Source organism: Mesocricetus auratus, unplaced genomic scaffold, assembly GCF_017639785.1.
Source record: "Mesocricetus auratus isolate SY011 unplaced genomic scaffold, BCM_Maur_2.0 Super-Scaffold_100018, whole genome shotgun sequence".
Taxonomy (NCBI): domain Eukaryota; kingdom Metazoa; phylum Chordata; class Mammalia; order Rodentia; family Cricetidae; genus Mesocricetus; species Mesocricetus auratus.
Window position 1 is genome coordinate 26,188,144 of NW_024429199.1, and position 21,627 is coordinate 26,209,770.

General features: G+C 45.4%; 1 protein-coding gene across 6 annotated transcripts in view; it reads right to left on the minus strand.

Moving 5' to 3' along the window:
• Positions 1 to 6,692: 6,692 nt before the first annotated feature.
• Map7 (microtubule associated protein 7) overlaps positions 6,693 to 21,627 on the minus strand; it is a 125,445-nt gene continuing 110,510 nt past the window's right edge. For all 6 annotated transcript variants that reach the window (XM_040758308.1, XM_040758307.1, XM_040758305.1 and 3 more), the window contains 10 exons: positions 20,854 to 20,969; positions 20,303 to 20,574; positions 17,709 to 17,937; positions 14,418 to 14,592; positions 13,833 to 13,934; positions 13,457 to 13,507; positions 13,103 to 13,160; positions 11,580 to 11,679; positions 9,747 to 9,970; positions 6,693 to 8,094 (listed from right to left, as the gene is read on the minus strand). In XM_040758308.1, coding sequence (XP_040614242.1) covers positions 8,084 to 8,094; positions 9,747 to 9,970; positions 11,580 to 11,679; positions 13,103 to 13,160; positions 13,457 to 13,507; positions 13,833 to 13,934; positions 14,418 to 14,592; positions 17,709 to 17,937; positions 20,303 to 20,574; positions 20,854 to 20,969 — 1,338 coding nt within the window. In that variant the 3' untranslated portion in view covers positions 6,693 to 8,083. The remainder of the gene's footprint in view (positions 8,095 to 9,746; positions 9,971 to 11,579; positions 11,680 to 13,102; positions 13,161 to 13,456; positions 13,508 to 13,832; positions 13,935 to 14,417; positions 14,593 to 17,708; positions 17,938 to 20,302; positions 20,575 to 20,853; positions 20,970 to 21,627) is intronic.

The window sequence follows — 21,627 nt, forward strand, 5'->3', positions numbered from 1 at the left end:
CCTCCATTTCTTCATCTTTGAAATTTGAATAACCTTTACCAGATGTTGGGGAGGGCACAAGAGAGGCCACTGAGGCCTGCCCAGAATATGCTCTTAGCAGAAAGGGTCGTCATTATACATATTGTTGCTGACTCTCAGCTTAAATGTAATCATTCTCATTTGATCAATAGAAAAGTAACCTGGAGACATGAAACAGAAGGAAGGCCGGGTGTGGTGGCACACACCTTTAATGCCAACACTCAGGAGGCAGAGGCAGGACAGCCAGGGCTACACAGAGACACTCTGTCTCAGAGACACCCCTCTCAATACCCTACCACACACACACACACACACACACACACACACACACACACACACACACAAAGGAAGGGAGGAAGGGAAGAAGGAAGAAAGGAAAAGGAAAAAGAAAACAATCATTTTTTGGCATAGTTTAGTGTTATCAGCGTAGTCTAAGTCTAGATGATGCCTTCTGGATTACTCGGCATTAAGCAGCATAACAAAGGATGTTTTCATGGCCTTATTGTACTGATGTATGTTTTTCAAAGTCCTGTCAAGTTGCCCTTGCTATTTCTATCTTATTGTTATTTCCAGTCTGTCAGACAGGCTGATTTCCTCAGCCTTGAGAGTCACAGCTCAGAGTATACACACACCCACAGAAAAGTCCCTGCCAGCTCAGCCTGTTTGCTTTGTCATGGCAACCCTTGTCACTTCCATCTGGAGAGTGAGTAATGATGTCATTATCAGGAGAGGACCAGGGAGCACTGGGAACCGGTGGGTGTGAGGGGCAGGATGCTTGAGAATTGCATTGTCAGAGACGGAGGCAGGGAGAGGGGCCCTCAGCCACCTGCACTCAGATGGCCTTTGCCGTGGGAAGAATGGGAGAGTGTCATCTCTGTGATGTGAAGAAGGAATGCTCGAAGCTACTTCAGTTTGTGGCAGTTCCTGCTGGCGTTCAGTGAGGCTGCAAATGGCTCTCACGGTCTGGCGGTTCTTTTAAGTCTTGGGGACAAAATGTATCACGGTCTGGTCAGAGATCTGCTGACTAGGGATGGGGACAAACCAGAGCTGTCACGGGAGATAGGCTGCCTGTGGGAACAGAGCAGGAGCTCTGGTGGCTTGAAGATCTAATCTGTGTCCAGAGGCCCTTTGAAGAGTAACCAGGTCCTATTAATGCTTACCCCGAGGGACAGGCATAACCAGGGCTCATTTTAGGCAGTCCAGGTGACTATGGTCACTAACAGAAATACACAGAAGCAAACACTTCCTAGTTTCCTTCTAAGAGAGTAGCTGAGCTGACAGTTTTAGCTCCAGGAGGACACACACACACACACACACACACACACACACACACACACACACACACCAAGAGAGGCTGGATTTTTAAGGATCACTTGGGATGATTGCTAACAACTTCAGGCCAACCTTCACCACCATGCTAAAAGAATCAGTTTCCAGAAAAACAGCTGAAAAAAAATGTGTCCTGCAGAATCCCAGTGTCATCCATCCACAACAATTTGTTCTTTCTATAATTGAGTGTAGTAGAGTGGCAGCCAGCCTGAACCAGGCAGAGGTGGGTGAGAGTTTGCAGTCTGCATCTGCCCCTTCACAGTTGCATGTCTCTAGGGAAGGTGTTTAGTGCCCGGGATCCTGGCTTATTGGGAAGATAATTAACATGTATTAAGTGAGTTGGTCACTGTATACACTGTATACACTGTATACACACCATGAATGCACTTCCACAGAAAGAAACCATTACTCCTGTTTGATTTATTGTAGCTAGCCATTTCTGCAAAGGGCCATGGTTCCTTTTAGAGGGAGCAGAATTTTGTAATCACTGTCCAGGTTCTAGGCTCGTTCATTGTCAGTGGACTGTCAATACTTCTGTGTCGTTTTGTTCTCAGTAAACAGAACTAAGAGATAAATGAACACACACACACACACACACACACCGACTGAGGAAGAGAGGAGAGAGAGAGAGAGAGAGAGAGAGAGAGAGAGAGAGAGAGAGAGAGAGAGAGAGAGAGAGAGAGAGAACCCAGTATCTGAAACAACTGATCAAGTTTCCAGATTGATTCAGCACTCAGGAAGCAAAGGCAGGTGAATTTCTGAGTTTGAGGCCAGCCTGGTTTACAGGTGAATTCCCTGACAGTCAGGGCCACATAGAGAAACCCTGTCTCAAAACACAAAGCCCCCTTAATTTTGCCATCCATCAATTAATCTAACTGCAGGGTGTAGTTAACGCCCTGGCCAGTATTGGCAACATAAATGAAGGTAGGCCCAACTGAGAAGTGGCGAGACTCATCCTTCCAGCTACTCTAGGGGGAGGACTTTATAACTAGCAATAGACAAGCAAATATACTGTCTCTGATATCCCAGTTCGAGAAGGGGATCCAGCAATTCTCTTGCCAGTCCTCTCTTCTGGCATCTTCTGGAGAAGCGACTCCACATAGGGAGGAAAAGCCATTGCTAAATAAAGCCAGAACCTGACGTGCTCCCTTCTTTCCTCAGCGACTACTCTGGAGTCCACTTGCTTCTCCAGCACCCTCCTGTGACCAAGGCTGATGATGCTGGTGACTTCTGGAAAAGCAGCTAGCATGTCCTGGTGTCACCACGACAAGTTTATGGAAGGATGTCGGGACATGCCTCAATTATACAGCAATAACAAGTAACTAATTCTTGGGAGAGGCTGGGGGAAGCATGATGATAAAATAGAGCAGTAACTCCTGAAGAGGATTAGAACCCTAAACTAGTTACACTGTTCTCAAGACAGTGGTTCCTTTCTGCTTAGCTCACCTGGTATAATGCCCACAATGGGCATCTCATTACAGTGCTCATGGCATTTAAGGGTACCGCTAGAAACAGTGACAGCGACATTCCCACCGTCAGTTCCATTTCCTACCGATCTGCCTTCTCCAAGGCCACCTTTCAGAAGCATCTCAAAATGTGGTAGCACTTATTGAACAATTACTAATGTGCTTAATGTAGCACAAATTCTAATTGTTCTTAATAATAAAAACTCAGTCAGGCTGGGCGTTTGTGGTGAATCTCTGTGAGTTTGAGGCCAGCCTGGTCTACAGAGTGAGTTCCAGGACAGTCTCCAAAACAATACAGAGAAACCCTGTCTCCAAAAACAACAAACAAACAAACCCAGTCAGATATTGGGGTTAATGCTGAAGATCAGAGAAGCAAAACAGCAAACCTCTAGAGAGTTCTCAACTCTATCAATGCTCAGACCAAAGGGGCATCCTGTCCTTAGAATGCATCCTCAGACTGCTTAGACTGCGTTGCTTCTCAGACTGTAACTCTCTCTTGTCTCCTCCCTCCTCTCTCTGTCCATCCATATCACTCCTATCTCTACCTCCCTAGTTCTGGGATTAAAGGTGTGTCACTCCCAATGCTGGGATTACCTTTGTGTGGATTCTGTTTCTCTTTTAGACTGATTCAATCTTGTGTAACCCAGGGTGGCCTTGAACTCACAGAGATCTGTCTCCCGAGTGCTAAGATTAAAGATGTGTGCCACCACTGCCTGGCCTCGATGGCTAACTAATGTGGCTAGCTCTGCGCTCTGATCCTCAGGCGAGCTTTATTTGTTAGTTCATAAACAAAACATTACCACATCTTAAGACTATAATCCACCCAGCCACCCATGGAGAAAGAGTGAAGGCAAGATTACAGAAGAAAAGGAAAAAGCGGAGACAAAAAGTGGATGGGATAAATTAAGGGAAACTGGCTAGAAACAAGTCAAGCTAAGGCCGGGTACTTATAAGAATAAGCCTCCATGTGTGATTTACTTGGGAGTTGGTGGCGGGCCCCCAAAGGCAAAGAGTAATAAAAAGCAACAACAGCTAAACAACTCGCCAAGCTGTCTGAGCTTATCAGCTACAGACCTGATATCTGAACCCACGTAAGGCTCCAGATGACCTCTTAAGAAGAAGTCGTTTCTCTATTTCTTCTTTCTTCTGACCCTCTCCCTCTACTGTCCTGGGAAGCATCAGAGAATTGATCATTCAAATAGGTTTTCCTGGATACTTTTTTTTTTTTTTTTTTGGTATGAGTGCTGTCTGCGTGTATGCCTGTGGACCAGAAGAGGGCACCAAATCCCATTAGAGATGGTTTTGAGCCACCATGTGGATACTGGGAATTGAACTCAGGACCTCTGGAAGTGCTCTTAACTGCTGAGCCATCTCTCCAGCGCATGTGGCTACTTTTTTTTTTTTTTTTTTTGGTTTTTACGAGACAGGGTTTCTCTGTATTGTTTTGGAGGCTATCGGTCCAGCCCGGCCTTGAACTCACAGAGATCCGCCTGCCTCTGCCTCCCGAGTGCTGGGATTAAAGGCACAACAATTTACATTTCTTCTTAACTTTCTTAATTTTAGCACTGACTGCTAAAGTGACTTCCCACTAAGACTCAAATCTGTCAAAACATGAAAACCACACTCATCAAAGAAATAATTAACAAGATAATTTATTTGCAATCAACATAAACCATCCCTTCTGGTTGCATGATATCCTTCTCTCCCACTTTCCCCAAAGCCTCCAGAGTGTCTCCTCCAAACAGTGAGGGGCCACCCTGTGGTGATATCTTGCAAACCTCCATCAACACCAACCAGGTATAAGGACAACCAAGAAAGTCTCTTGACATTTTAGTTGTGAACCTAGCCTCTAATGCATCTCGCAAGCTCAACATACAGTATTTCTCAGTGTGCTTAGTTTTCATAATAAAAGAAGGAGGGAGGGAAAGAGGATGTTTCTTGAAAGTTAGCAAAAGTTGCTTTTGCTAAACATGATCCAGTGGCTGTATTTACAGCTTGTTTTGTGGGTTTTTTTTTTTTTTTTCTCCTGAGACAGGGCTTCTGTGTATAGCCCAGGCTGTCCTGGAAGTAGCTATGTAGACCAGGCTGGTCTCAACCTCAAGAGATTCACCTGCCTCTGCCTCCCAAGTCCTGGGACTAAAGTTGTGTGCCACCACTGCCCAGTTCATTTGTATTTTAATGTTTAGCACAGAAAAGGCTTAAGAGTAATTGATTTCCGTTGGTTAAAGGGGGTAGGGGCAGAGACTGGAGAATGGCAAATCTGAGGCTAGCAAAACCCTGTCTCATACAGAGGCATCACAAACAAGAGCAAGCCAGAAATCAGGAGCTAAGCATACAGACATGGTGAGACTGTCTTTTTAAAAATCGCATTAAAATATGTGGAATTAGTTAGGTGGTGGTGGTGGCGGTGGCGGCGGCGGCGGCAGCGCACACCTTTAATCCTAGAGCTCAGGAGGCAGAGGCAGGTGAATCTCTGTGAGTCTACAGAGTGAGTTCTAGGACAGAGAAAGCCTCTCTCAGAGAGAGAGAGAGAAAGGAAAAAGAAAAAAGAAAGAAGATATGTGGACTTATTGGTCACTTAAATTTAATATGCAATAATTTGATTTGGGTTGTGGTGGCAGAGCCTGTAATAGCAGCCTCAGAGTTTGAGGTAGGATTGCCATGATGTCCAGGCCAGCCTGGGCTAGACAGACCATTTCAAAGTAGTGTTTTCAAAAGTTGCAATTATAAACTTTGAATGTGGGGCTGGAGAGATGGCTCAGCAGTTAAGAGCACTGGCTGCTCTTTCAGGGGACCTGGGCTCAATTCTCAGCAGCCACATGGCAGCTCACAACTGTCTGTAACTCCCGCCAGGGGATCTGACACCTTCACACCAATGCACATGAAATAAATTTAAATTAAAAACAAAACTCAGAATGTGAGCTGGTGTGGCAACCCACTGCAATTCCAGGATCAGGAGGCTGAGGCAGGAGGCTGATGACTTTTAGTTAGAATCTTACAACCTTCCTCCACACTCCACTTGGGTTTAAGATGCTGTTGCCTGATTCATGGAGAGTGTTTCATGGAAGATGCTGGTGGGAGTACCACGTACATGGAAGGAACTTGCCCAAGCTCCCAGAGGCTCTGGTTGGACTATGTATCCACATGAGAAACTCTTGTTTCAGGTAGCAAGGAGATGCAGGAGAAACGGGTCTACCTTCCTGGTAGCCAGAAGCTTCTTCTAAATGAAACTGACTGGAGGATGACCAAACTGACCTACAGTATCCAGTGGCGTAGAGAGCAACTAAAGCCACCCAAACCTATTCCACAGTGAGGGTTCCATCTGACTCCCAAGTACTCCACTTAAACGTAGTGTCCTACTGAAGACTTCCTTGAGGAAGTGAATACAGGTCTTCAAGAGCTGACAGAAAGCAACACAGTCATTATAAAGGTTAAACTCACTGTCTGGCAATGTGGCTCTTAGCAAAATGTAGTGAAACACACCACCTTTAATTAAAATTTGGTTACTTAGAAAGCATGTAGTTTGTTAATGAGTACATCAACTTGAATATATAAATATAAAAAGACAACTTAGCCAAAACACAATGGTTACTCTGAATTTTAAATAAACCTATTCCATATAGGAGAAGCTGGGAAAATGCCACTGAAGTTAAAAGGGAAAGTAATCTGAAGACTCAGGAATTAATCATGGGGCAGAGGTGTACTTTGTAGAGAGTGCTTGGCCTCCTGGCTGAGGGAGGACCTTTCTGCTGATGGGATGTGTACGTGCCTGTGTGTATTTACTGGAATGAAGCTAAAACATGAAAACCCTAACGGTAAAACTATGTCAAAGATTTTATTGGTGTTTCATGTTTGGTAGACTTAAATAAATAAAACAACTTTGTTGAACAGAATTTTTTAATACAGTATCTAGATATACATGGACAACCAAATAATAGGAAACCCCCACAAATTAATGTTTTAACAAATTACAAACTGTTGGTAAAGATTATGTGCTTGGATTTAAAAGAAATAATAAATCTTGTAGAGTAATCACTAACTCTTTGTATAAAACCAACACATCGTAGTGGTAGAACTTTATCTTTCATTAACACTCCACATAAAAACCGTTTCCCTCCGCATTCCCCTCTCCCTTTCTCATTAGCTGTCTTTTAAGTGGGAAAATAAAATTGAGTTTATATTAGCAAATGAAAGTGCAAGTTTGTACAGCGAGGCTCAGCAGCAAAAGTGAAGAACGATGACAAGAAACGAAAAGCTGATGGACGCCACACAGACCAAGGACATCCAGGAAGGTCCTTGTCCCTCACACACTCGACATTCCATCATTTTTTCATTGCTCTGAAACGAGCAGAACCAAACTCTTTTCTGATCTAAAGAAATATTAAATATTTATTTCCCCCACATCATTTATGATCACGTAAGGCAAAGAGATAATAAGTCCCACCATCACTGGGGACAGCAGCAACATACACACTTCAGAAATAGGCCCGCATCATCTTAACATTCTCCCACAGCAGCAGATGGAGTGTAACTACTAGAGCATATCTGCAGCATTGTCCTGGTTCTAATTTATTTATCTGAAGAAAACAGAAACCTTTATAAATACATCACTTAAGAGGACAGCAAATTATTTTCTTGCTCTGAAAAGAAAAATGTTTTCACATTTTTAAACTTGTCAGTATAGTTCTGTAAAAGGAGTTTCAAGAAGACCGTGGCAGTCAGGTCTGCAGGATAACCGTGTACAAGGTGTGTTTATGAGAGCCTGGTGGTGTGGCCATCTTCTGCCTCTACAAACAGCGTTTGCAGTAACATTTAAACAAGTAGGTTTGTTTAGACAACCCCCGTTCACTCTACTCGGAGAGCAAAGAGGTACTCATTTTCAAGTATTACACTGTAAAAGGTATTTTTATTTTTGCCCAACTTTGTATGCTAAAGTTTAAAAATGAAAAGATTGTGTGAAAAATCATGCTTTGTCAGTCCATTTCTTTTATAGTCAAATGCTCTTTTTTTTTGTTAAAGAATGCAGAAAAATATTGATTTGCTAAGAAGGACACTGGAAAAGCCACCTCAAGGTGTCAGAGAAGGAGCATTTCTTTCTAGTGGCGGAAATGATTAGAAAAGTTGTCCAGTCTGTTGTCTTTAGCTGGCTTTAATAAGTCTTCAAAATGATGGTCAACAAGTCTTTAGAAAACTGGAGGGAGGGGCTCCTGTGGAGTCCGAAGTTCCATTAACTGTAGAAAATGTTTGCTTTGGTTCTTCAGAGGAAATGTTCATATAACTTCTACATAAGGAGACAGAAAACAGATTAATACAGAGTCATCCAAAATCTCATCTGTAGGATACTATGGCAATATCTTATATTTCTAAAAGAAAATTACCCTGGCTTCATACTTAGTGTCATCTATAAGGATGCATGATTGTGGCTGAAGTATACACTTAGTAGGAGAGTACTTGCCTAGCAGGCGTGAGGCTCTGGGTTTGATCCCCAGCACCAGAAAACAACCAAACGTAAACAAAAACGTGTCAGGGGTTCATAAGCATATTTCAGTTACTAGGAAAAATGCATGCCCTTTCAATTCAGTTTAGGGAATATCACTGACTTAGAAACTCCATGCTTTGGGGCTGGAGAGACGGCTCAGAGGTTAAGAGCACTGCCTGCTCTTCCAGAGGTCTTGAGTTCAATTCCCAGCAACCACATGGTGGCTCACAACCATCTACAATCTGGTGTATATGTGATAAATAAATAAATCTTTAAAAAAAAAGGAAACTCCATGCTTTGATAATTTAAATCCACAACCTCTAAGAAAACTACATTCATTTATCTTGCATCTTCAGTGTTCAAAGGGATCAAAGGACGATTTAGAATACGGAAAGAGAAACAGAAAATCATGGGGAAGTTTTTTCTTCCCAGTGAATCTGGGATGTAACACCAGGAAGCAGCCCCCAGGTTTGTTTCCACCAACAGAACATTAAGTAAGTTGGTTCCACAGGGGGCTGAACAATCATTTTCACAGCCTAGAAAGCGGAGTTTACTAAAGCCAATAATAGCCTAGAGGAGACAAGGAGGAAGTTTCATTTGGGGCCTTGTTCATCAGGGGCCTCTTCACTTGTTAAAGTGTTACAGGTTCACAGGTAAAACAGTTTGATCACAGTCCTCACTATATCTGGAATTTGGCCAGTTCTCTCCTTAAGAAATGCTGGCTGGTTGTTGAATGTGAAATTCTGGGAAGGCAGGTAGACGACCTAGGCTGGCTGAGATGGCTAGGGCTGCATCATGGAACTGGCAATGACCACTGAGTTAGTAATATTTGATACTGCTTTTTATTTTGGTTGCCAGTATAGCCACTGTTCTTTTGGCATGAAGACCTCGGGTCAATTTGTGGTGAAGACTGTTTAAGAGAGGCCCAAGCAGGCTCAGTAGTCATGAACAAGGAATGGAAAACTCTCAGGTTCCATGAGATCCTGGGTTGGAGTGCTGTTCTTACTACTGCTATGCTAACTGCAATGTGCCGTGTTTTAAAAAGACGGTAGTAACATATGAACCAAGGTTGCAAAACCCAAGTGAGAGAAAAATGGCAAGGAAACCCAAGGCAGTCTTCAAGTACTGATGACCTGGGGAAGAGGGACAAAGCCCCAGTCTCGCTTTTATCGGAGCAGCTGGCCCAGTGGTGCATCAGTTATACAAGAGTCTACCTCAGTGTGAAGTCTCTGAGCCTTGGCACCCAGTGCTGAGCAAAGGCTGGGGATGCTCCCTGGGTGCTGCAGACTGAATGGGAGGACAGAAAGGGCCTAGAAGTGGCTCGAAGCAACTCAAAACCCATGTATGGTTTTCTACAGTGGCTTACTTGTTCCCTCAAGGAACAAAACCACCCACCCACCCTCTCCTGGGTATTGACTCTGATGATTACAGGGGGCGGTTGAAGACCAGCTCACCTGCGGTCTGTTGTGGTTGCACACCATCTACCTGAGGTAGGGGCCCAAGTGTCCCTTCATCATTAAAGGCCAAGATTGGTTTCAAAGGAATTTCTGGGTTCTCACTGTTGGTGACATCTAATCTGGATGCTTTTGATCCAACAGGTAAGTTGATAATTTCTTCAAAATTTTCATTTTGAGCAGACATTCCATTTTCATTTGGCTCTTTTCCCAAAATTGGAGAACTAGGGAATGTGAAAGGTCAAAAACAGAATGAGTTAGAATTAAGCTTATTTTAGAATGAAAAATTCTTTAAAAAATTTTACAACTTTGCAATAAAACAGGAACTCGGGGCCATAGGGATGGTTCAGCAGGTGGAGGCGCTTGCTGCCACAGGATGCAAGCCTAATGACCTGAGCTTGCTCCCTAGAATCCATAATAGGACAATTTCCTAGAACAGATCACTACCAAAGGAAACTATCAAAGGTTATCAAGTTCTTAATTTTCTTCTTCTTCTTGTCCTCCAGGCTGTCCTCAAGCTCACAGAGATCCTCTGCCTCTGCCTTGGGATTAAAGGTGTTCACCACCATGCCTGGCTTTCAATTCTCAAAGGTAAATTAAATTACATTTATTTATTTGTGTGTGGGCATGTATATAGACATGCCATGGGGTACATGCAGAGGTCAGAGGACAACTTGCAGGAGACACTTTTCTCCTTCTCACATGTGTGTCCTGAGGACAGAATGCAGGTCATTAGGGCTGGTGCCAGTCACCTTTACCTGTTGAGCCGTCTTGATGGCCCCGCCCTTTCCAGCTTTATGTGCTTCTGGGCATGGCGGTAGACACTTACAGTCCTAGCACCCAGGAGACTCTGCAAACTTGAGGCCAGCCTGGTCTACATAGTGAGTTCTAGGGCAGCCAATGTGAGCGCCTGCTCCCTATGAAATTCTATGTGCTATAGTGGTGGATCTGTTAAGGGGAAAGAAGCAGCTGGGGAAAATGGTTCTAGGGCTCGATAAGAATCCTGCCAAGGATGTAACAGGCACAGAAAAATCCTCATACATGGCTAGTGAGGATGTAAATTAGTTCTCACCGTCTCTGTATATGACTCTGCTTCATTTATTTTTCTTTTTCTCACCCTGTTCACTCTGTAGGCCAGGCTGGACTCAATAAAATGTAGCCAAGGATAACCTTGAACTTCGCATAGTTCTGCCTCAGTCTTTCAAGGACCGGGAATACAAGTGTGTGCCACTGTGCCCTGCTGTTTAGTTTTTATTTCTTTTATGTGTTCTTCGTTGTTGTTGAGACAGGGTCTTCACTCTGTAGCCCAAGCTGTCCTCAAATTAGCAGAAATCCAGCTGCTTTAGTCTCTCCATGTTGGGATTATAGGCCTGAATGCTTTTTAAACAGTCTTGCTATGTAGTCCTGACCAGTCTCAAATTTGCAACAATCTCCTGCCTCAGCTTCCTTTTTAAGTGTGGGGGTTACTGTACTCCTCTTTTCAATATATCAAAAATACTGGCATTTAAAGTTCTCTTAGTATGCACAGAATGAACTGCCTCTCTCCCCTTCCTCTCTTCTCTCTGTAGTTCAAGTTGGCCTGGTGTTTTTTATCCTCCTGCCTTCCAAGAAGCAGGGATTGCAAGTCTGTGCCAACAGGGCTACCTTGATATTCTTTAATAGTCACTGAAACCTCACTATCAAGAGTGAAGAAAAAAGTGATTTCTCTTAGAGTTACGAGTTCTACAAGTGAAAACTAAAGTTAAAAATAAAACTCTGGCATCACGTGGAGGTGAAGACAGCAGTGCTTTGCACTGAATACAGCATTAAGAAAGGCCTCGGTTTTTAACTCACCTCTCTGTGGCCACTTCCGATTGTTGTAAAGTGACTCCGTGTGCACTGTGTGCAGACTCTCCATTTCCTGGGGAGTTCATACATGGTAGTGCAGATACCTCTGTACACAGCAAGGAGAACAAACAGTTACTAACATCCTCCAATCAAATCCAACCCTAGGAACCAGAACTTGGATATATGACTTAACTCTACAACTTACTACCTGTGGGGCATTGGGTGGGTCAAACCCTAATCCTTCCTGGATAATGCCTGGCAGGTTACTGTGAGGACTAAATGCATTAACAGGGGCGAAGTTCTCACTGCTTAGCAGACTGAAAGGCAGAAATAAGTGTTAATATTTTATTTTTTTGTTTGTACTATTGGTTTTGAACACACACACACCTCTCTTTTCTCCTCTCCTCTCTTTCTCCTCTCCTCCCCCCCTTTCTCTCTCTCCAAGTGGAAGTCCATAGTGTGCTGCCCCTTAACTTTGCCACCTAATTTGTGCCTTGGAGTCCAGCTTACGGTAACATTATTGACATCTGACTCAAATCTAGGATGGGCTAAATTAAAGTCCTGTAAAGCTTGATAGCCCGTATCAATGGTGCCATTCTTGGAATTACCACAGTATGCAGCAGGGTGGGTGAGGTGGAATACCCGAATGGCATGCATGAGGCTGGAGATTCAATTGTGAGTAAAGCAACACTGCATAGGGTTATGACGCTGCCACTGCATGTGTTCTCCAGACAAATACAGCTGGAGCATCAAGTAAGCATGCACTCTCCACTATCCAAGAGTCATATAGAGAAATTGAAACCAACCCTAACTAGACAGGAGTATGAAAACTAAGGTTCATTTCATTTTTATTTAAACCATTTGTTTTAAAATCTCCAAGAAACAATAATCTCCCCAAAGATCACAGTACATGAACAAGTAAATTACAATGAAACCAGCACACTTTAAATTTTACCTGTCTTTTGAAGTCAGGACTAAAAGAGATAATGTTTAATTTTTCTTTCTGAGACTCCTCATAAATACAAGTTATAAATATGTAAATTTAAGGTGGGGTAGTAAAGTGGGTGTGTAACCCTAGCACCTGGGAGTCCGAGGAAGGAGGTGAGGAACTGAAGGTTACCCTCAGGAGCATAGTGAATTCAAATCCAGACTGTAGAGCAGAATAAGACTTGAATTCAAACAGAACTCCACACAAACAAAGAAATCCCTATAAAAATGTGTACATTTGAAGGGACAGATGGCTCAATTCAAATCAACCATGTCAAGCAGTTTCAACCAGCTGTAAGTCCAGCTGCAAGGGGACCTGACACCCTCTTCTGGCCTCTGTGGGTACACACAGACATAGACACTGATACACATAGAGGTAGACACACATACATACCCAGACAGACACACAGACAGACACACACACACAAATCTTTAAAAACTCTTTTGAAGCCCTTAGAGAGGAAATGAGTGTAGCCCCACACCCATTCTGATCTCCACAGTAACATTTCATCTGACTTGAATTCACTGATAGAAAGAAATACCTGTTTCTCCAGGGAGAACTCCCTTGGTTATGTCGCCGTTTCTTTGTTCAGTGGTTTTCTAGAAAAAGGAGAAAAACCAATGTAAAAATTTTAAATTGGCATCCCAGTGGTAGAGTGCTCCCTGGGTCCTGAAGGGACCTGGGTTTGATCTCCAAGGGGATGGGGTTGTGAAAAGAAGGAAGCCACATCAAGAACCGTTAGAGCTAGCGCGGCACAGGCCAGTGTTCCCTGCACTTGGGAAGAGGGGGCAGGAGATGTAGGATCTTCAAGGCCATGCTCAGTGAGGCCAGCCCGAGGGACATGAGACCCTGCCCCACAGAACAGAAGAGTCGCTAGAAAAGGCCATGCCAGCACCTTGTCCGCGCTCTCTGTCCTCCGGGTTCTCCTCATAATCTCTTCAAGTCGCTGCGGAAAAGAACACACAAGAGAGCGGATGAGACACAGAGAGCACGCCGGCCTGGCAATAAAATAAGTAGCAGGTGATTAGGATGTGGAGAAAGTATAATTCACAGTTCTTCATCCTAACTGGAGTTCTTTAACTTCTGTGACAGAAGTAACTATTTCAGGGAAGGCAGAAACTGGCAGCTTTCTTGGAAGCAATCATACTAAGGGCCGTTTCTCCCGCAAGGGTAGAACATTTTGTTCCCGGCCGAAGCTCCGGTCTCTTGGTCCTCAGGCAACCCGGGAAGGAAGGGGAACATGCCGGCCCCAGGCTCCCGTCCCAGCCTACCTTCTTCCTCTCCAGGCGCTCCTGCTCTTCTCTCTGGAAATGCTTCTCTCGCTCCTGCCGGGCCCTCTCCGCCTCCTCCCTGGCTCGGGCCTCTTCTTCTTTCTGAAAACAAGTTTCTTCAGCTGTTTATCCCTAGTTTGGGTCTCGTGCAACCGGGCTCCCCGCGCTATCAGGCAGAGGCGTGGCACTGAGAGGTGAAGGCTGGGATGTGTGCAATGCCTTCCTCATCTTCTTTTTGTTTTTGGTTTTTCAAGACAGGGTTTCTCTGTGTAGAGCAGGCTGGCCTTGAACTCACAGACATCTGCCTGCCTCGGCCTCCCAAGTACTAGGATGAATGGTATGCGCCACCACCACCCAGCTGCCTTCCTCATGGTGGGTGTCCTGTCCTCCTTTTTTGGAGCAGTGGGCCGTGCCTGCCTTGCACCCGCCTGGCAGCCCTGATCGTCTGGGGGCAGCCCCCGTGAGGGGCAGGGGCAGCCCCCGCACCTGCTTCTGCACCCCATTGATCTATGAGCAGCCCCCGCGAGGGGGCAGGGGCAGCCCTGATCGTCTGGGAGCAGCCCCCGTGTGGGGCAGGGCCCGCACCTGCTTCTGCACGCGCTCCATCTCTTCCCTCTCCCACCGCTCCCGTTCCTCCGCAGCCAGGCGCAGGGCCAGCTCTTCTTTCTCTCGCGCCTGCTCCGCTTCCAGTCTGCGGGCTTCTTCCTCCCGGCGACTTCGCTCTTCAGCCACCCTTCGGGACAATTCCTCTATCTTTTGTCTGGGAAAAGACAAGAATGAAGGCTCATGAAGACACTAGCAGTAGCTCAAAGGTCGGGGGGGGGGGAGCTCCACCTTGGCAACCTTCCTTCATGACAGTGGGTCAACCCTTGCTCTTCCCCCCCTCCCTCTCCAGCTTCACTCCTGTCAGAAGCGGCACACGGCCATTGCCATCTGGGGGACTACTTGCTTTTTTAAAAGGATCCACAGTTCATCTTTAAATGGGGGGAGATTTGAATACTTGAACACAGGTGACTTTTATTAATAACCACTGATTCCCCACACCTCAACAAGAAATCATCAGTAAAAAAAATTACACGTGTGTGGGAATTTTGCCTGTATTTGTGTCTGTGTACTGCATGTGTGCCTGGAGTCCTCAGAGGGAACCCGATGCGCTGGAACTAGAGTTACAGATGGTTGTGAGGCACCATGGGGTTGCTGGGAGCCCAACCCAGGTCCTCTGAAAGAGCAGCCCCAGTGCTCTCAACTGATAAACCACCTCTCCTGACACAAGCAAACCTTTTAAACTGAGATAAGTTTTGTGCCAGGTCAGGACGAGGACAGGCCATGGAAACTTCCCATGGGATGAAGGGTAGACACAGCCAATAGGGTGGCCGTAACCTGGTCTGAGGTCCTCCCCACTTCTCTCAAGAACAATTGCTGACATTCATCAACTCCAGAAGGTGTCCAGTCAGGCAAACCATCAGAGTTAGCTCTAATTATCAAGTTGACATAGTCTGAAGATCTGACTGGTCAAATGATCGATTGGAATGTGGGCATGTCTGTGGGGGATTGTCTTGATGTTACTTATGTAGCAGAGCCCAGTCCACTGTGGGTAGTGGTGCATATTGCACGGGTGTGTGAACCAGCCAGAGAGCAGCATGCCTCAGTCCACGGTACTGCATACGAGGACTAGCAATGCACGGGTGTGTGAACCAGCCAGAGAGTAGCATGCCTCAGGGGTTTCTGCTTCAACTTCCTGTTTCAGTTGCTGCCCCAGCTTTCCTCAAAGATGAACCATGACCTGGAAGTGTAAGCCAAAAGGACTGTTTCCTCCTGTAAGTTGCTTCAGCTCAGACTGTTTTATCAGAGCAACAGAATGAAACTAGAACACCATCTCTGGCTGTGGTAGTCTGAATAAGAATGACCCCTATGTTTGAATGCTTCCTAATCAGGGAGTGGCACTACTTGGGAGGGATTAGGAGGTGTGGCCTTGTTGGATGAAGTGCATCACTGGAGGGTAGGGGTAGCCCAAAGGCCCAAGCCAGGCCCAGTGTCAATGTCTCTTCCTGCTGCCTGTGGATCTAGATGTAGAACTCTCATCTACTCTAGCACCATGTCTAATTCTCTTGGAACATATGATGCAGCAGACCCAACAGTACCCTGAGGTATCAGTGTCAGATAGGGGTGCTGCTTGGAGCATTTGGCAGGCCCCTACAGGTGAACCACAGAAGAAACCTTTGGGATTTTGGAGCAAGACTCTACTATCATCTGCAGACAACTATTCCTTTTTTGAAAGATAGCTCTTGGCCTGCTATTGTGCCTTAGTGGAAACTGAACATTTGACAATGGGCTACCAAGTTACCATGCGGCCTGAGCTGTCCACCATGAGCTGGATGTTATCAGACCCACTAAGTCATAAAGTAGGATATGCACAGCATATTAACCTATTATCAGATGGAAGTGGTCTACACATGAATGAGCAGGTTGTGAAGACACATGAAGTTATCCAAATACCTATGGTTTCTATTCCTGTTACAACGCTATTTGCTTCAGGGTATGTACCTGAAGCCTCATGGGGTATGTCCTATGATTGGTTGACTAAGGAAAAAGAAGATTAGGGCCTGTTTTACTGATGGTTCTGCACATTATGCAGGTACCACCCACAAGTGGACCACTGCAGATTACAGGGCATAACCCTGAAAGACACTGGTGAAAGGAAATCGTCACAGTAGACAGATCTTCAGGTAGTACACAAGGTTATACCTTTGTGTGAAAGGAGAAATGGCCAGATGTGCTCTTGTGTTCACTGATTCATGGGCTGTAGCCAATGGACCAGCTGGATGCTAAGGGACTTGGAAAGAGCACAGCTGGAAAATGGGTGAGAAAGACATCTGGGGAAGAAGTACGTGGACAGATTTCTCCAGACGGGCAAAGGGTGTGAAGATACTTGTGTCCATGTAAATGCTCATCAAAAGGTGACTTCAGCTGAGGAGGAGCTCAGTAATCTAGTAGATAGGATGGCCCGTTCTGTGGCCAGTCAGCCTCTTTCCCCAGCCCTTCCTGTCACTGCCCAGTGGGCCCATGAACAAAGTGACCATGGTGGCAGAAATGGGGGTTATGCACAGGCTTGACTCACGGATTGCCACTCACTAAGGCTGACCTGGTACAGTTACTTCTGAGTGCCAGAACTGCCAACATCAGAGACCAACACTGAGCCCCAGCTATGTATGGCATCAATCCCTGGGATGACCAGCCAGTGACCTGGTCACAGGTGGACTACATTGGACCACTTCCTCCATGGAAAGGCAACACTTTGTCCTTACTGGAGTAGACACTTATTTTGGTTATGGACTTGCCTTTCCTGCCAAAACTGCGGCACTAGCATATGTCTGGCAGGCAACTTCGGAGCAGCTAAATATCTTACCCAGCTGAGGAGTCTGAGCTGAAAGAACATGTCTGTCAGTATTACACCTCTTTACAGTCATACAGAGATAATGAAGACACTTGAAGTCTGGAGATGTGCTAAGTGCAAAAGCAGATCTGATCGCTGTACCTTCACTGTGCTTATGGACCTGTAAATGTATCTGCCAGGGCATGTGCACATATATTTTTCCAATCATTTAGAGGCTACTTAAAATGTATGCAATTACTTGAACTAGATACGACACCCTTTCCTCCCTTTAAACCTTTGCTTATCCGTGTTCGTATATAAGTAAATAGTTCTGGGGATGTAGCTCAGTTGATAGAGTGTTTGCCTAGCACGGACAAAACCCCAGGTTCGATATCTGGCACCAAATAAGCCAGGCGCTGCACATGGCTGTCCCATCAGCACTCTGGAGAGGGAGCAGGAGGAATGGAAAGTCAGTGTATTGGTGGCTGCAGAGCAACCTTTACCTCTCCAGCTCTTCCTTCTCCCTCCTCTCCCGTTCCTCCTTCTCTCTTTGCTCTCTGGCTAGTCGCCTCTTCTCAGCCAGCAGCCTCGTAGCCTCCTCTGGGTCAGTGGTGCCTGCTGAAGCCTTAGGAGCCACACTGACAGTCGCAGCTGACGATGGTGTTGAGATCGGGGCTGGGTCTGTGGCTGGAGCAGGGGCTGGGCTTGGAACAGGGGTCGAGACTGGAACAGCTGGACAAATAGGTACAAGGAGAAAACCAAATGGGACTAAAACCCAAGGAACAAAACAAAAACTGGCATTCATGCCCCCAGGCCTGGGATTCGTCATTCTCAAAGAAAAGGGACCATCCACCACTGTGAGTTCTCACGGTTTCCCTGCCTTCTGTCTATCTGTAGCCAAGCAACTGATAACAAAAAATGTATGTCTAAGTGAGACATCCAACAAGCTCGCACTCTGTCACCAAGTCTTATTTTTATAGCAGTTAAATCAGTTAACAACATCTACCGAATGTGTCCTGGGAGCCTGGTGTTAGGTTCTATGGGAAGCTCTACTCTGAGCAAAATGAAGACGAGGGTTGCCATTCGCCTTTTATTACGTCCCAAGTATCCCTCTGCCTTGGTGACTTTGTTACTAGAGTATGAAAGCCTTTTAGTGAGCATTCCTAGCATCCAGGCCCACATGTCTAGGACTCGGGCCAGGCAAGTGACACCCAATGAAGAGGCTCCTTTTATTTTGATTGATTTGTAAAATCTTTTCTTTTTCTTTTTTTTTGTGACATAGGGTTTTTGTGCATTCAGGGATAACCTAGAGCAGCATCCAATTCATGGTCTTCCTGCCTCAGCACCTGACTATTGGAATCACATAATTGGTATGCACCATTATATTTTGCTAAGAGTTCTCTTTTTGCTCAGGTGTGGTGGTGCGTACCTTTTTGTTTGTTTGTTTATTTGTTTGTGTTTTTGAGACGGGGTTTCTCCGTGTAGCTTTGGAGCCTGTCCTGGAACTCACTTCGTAGACCAGGTTGGCCTTGAACTCAGAGATTCGCCTGCCCTTGCCTCCCGAGCGCTGGCACTAAAGGCATGTGCCACCGACGCTTGGTGTACATGCCTTTAATCTCAGTACTTGAGACACAGCCTGGGATGCACACAGTGAGACTTTGTTTCAAAGACTCTACCCAGAGCTGCCTTGAGTCCTGAGACACAAGGATGCAACAGCCTTGTCAGGGCAGGCACACTAGCTGCCCCACACACATCTGGCCCCAGGAGTGTTCGGGGCAGAAGTTCTTCAACTGTGCTTAGATTTAGGAAGATGGCCGAGGATGCTACTTGAGCGGGCCTTGTCATGACTGTACATGGCTGCATGTGACACCAGAGCTTCATGCTCCGGCACCAGAGACCTCATCACCCCTCCCCCACCCCAGCTTTTTAGGCTCAACAGTTCTCCTCAATCTACAAAGCCTTTTCTCTCCCTCTCCCCTCCTCCTGCCCTTGGGACTGAACACGCAGCTTCACACATGGGAAGCAAGCACTCTCGCCGAGTTACACACCCAGCCCTTCCATGCTTTTTATTTTAGTCTCGCTAAATTGCTCAGTTTGAATTTGAGCTCACAGCTCATCTCAGACAGACCATGAGCTTGAGATCCTTGTGCTGTGGTCTCCATCACAGCTGGGATTACTACTAAGAAGCGGGCCCCGTGCTTTCAAGCGGCTTGGGTCCTCATCGTCTCCTTCAGAGTGAAGCCAGCACTGGGTCTACTTCCACTGACACGTCAACTTGTTCTGGTTCCCGCCCTTAAACCCCAAAATGTATTTTATATGAAAATGTTTCAACAAGAAAATATCGAATCTCTAGCTCCAGGTGACTTCAAATTTCTGAACAACACTGAGTTACCTCATAGAAAACAACCCTCAGTTCTCCTGATCTCTGTCGGATGGTTTGACCCTTCACCTCATATTCTGATCCAGTAGGACCGAGATAAGGTCAGGGATTGGTAGTTTGAAAATTTCTGGAGGGATAGTTTAAAAATATTGTTTGAAATCCTTTGAAAATCTTAAAACAAATAAAAAACACAGAGTAGGCTGGGGAAGTAGTTCAGAGGCTTGCCTGGCAATGCCAAAGTCTGAGTCTGACACCCAGGACCTCACAAAACCAGTCCTAGTGGCATATACCCGAAATCCTAACAATTTGGGAGGTAGAAACAGAAGGATAAGAAGTTCAAGGTCAGGCTGGAGAGATGCTTAGTGGTTTAGATTATTAACTGCTCTTGCAGAGGACCAAGGTTCAATTCCCAGCACCCCCATGGTGGTTCACAACCACCTGCAACTATAGTTCCAGGGGATTCGATGTTCTCTTCTGACCCCCATAGGCACCAGGGACACATGTGGCAAACAGATACACATACAGGTAAAACATTCATTCACACACACACACACACACACACACACACACACACACACATTAACAAGGTCATCTTTGGCCACACAGTGAAATCACAATGCAGAGTGGTGGAGGAGAGAGAAAAAGTTGAATAAAACCACGTCTGAAAAGGGCAAACCCCGAGGACCCCAGCCCACACCCCAGCTCGTCCATTCTCACCAGGGTCAGTGGGCTCCACAGGTGTCACCTCTTCAACCGTGACTTCCTCTACCTTCACTAAGGGTGCTCTGCCCTTTACCAAAGGCTCATTGGCAATTTTCTTCTCCGGGTTTTTTTTCTCAGGCTCAACTTTGACTTCTCTCTTGACAGGGCGGATGTTGCCAGGGGACGAGGGGCGGGCCTGAGTGGAAGCAGCTTTGACTGAGCCAGGAGGCAAGGAGGATGCTGGTCGGGGCGTGCCAGGCAAATGAGGCATGGACTTGGATGGAAGCCTGGGCAGCAAATGACAAGGACAATGGGTGTGTCAGCATTGGCTTATCGGAACCCACAACACCCACAAGTGGAAAACCAAGCAGATGTTTAAGTGTGAGTATTTTTCTGTATGTGATCAAAGCAGAAAAGGAGCCCCTAAAGAGGCCTGCCTCAAAGCTCCGTTTTCCTCTCGTTACAGGAAGCTCGTTAGTCCTCAAGTCAAAGGTGAACTAAGTGAGCATGCTAGACACTAATTCTCCAAGGTGGACACCCCCACCAGCCTCCTCCATCGCACTCACCAAAGGCGGGCCGGAGCTGGTGATCTTGCTTTGGGATTAGATGGAGACAAAGTCCTTCGGAAGCCAGAGGAAAAGTGGAAGGGCATGTGTTCTCTTTCGCGCTCTCTTTTATGGTTCTGGGTTCAGAGAAACTTAGTAATTAAAATTCTCTGACATAGTCAAACTCATGACATCCAACAACAAGCTACAAACCATCTAGTGTTTTAAAGAATTAATTTAAGACAAATTTATAAGCCATGTCATGTCTTTCTGTGTGTGTATAGACACACACACACACACACACACATTTCACTGCAGGAAAAAGCCCCCTGTTAGTACAACTCAACAGCATAATTGAATTAACATAGATGCATGAATAAAGTATATCCAGATGGATGATTTGGATTGTTTTTGTCAAAAAGGAAGGGTTTGGAAGGAGTAAAGGAAAGAAGAAAATGATGTAATTACATTATATTCTCAAAAAAAAAGAGAAAATAAATACATAAACATAAACTTTGAAAAAGCACCTATACTTTCTGTCTAAAATTACCTGGAATTTATCTTGTCTCTCACATATGTTAAAATGGGAGTCATTTCCTTTCATTTTAAATTTTGTAATTTTTCTTTTTGCCATACTGGGGATTGAATTCCAGGCTTCATGCACGCTAGGTAAGTGCTCTACCACTGAACCACACTGCCAGTCCCATTTAAAACAACAACAACAAAAACAAACCTGTAAGCCCATCATCTATTTTTTTATTCTTTAGCAATTTTCATCTTATAATCTGGAAAGTA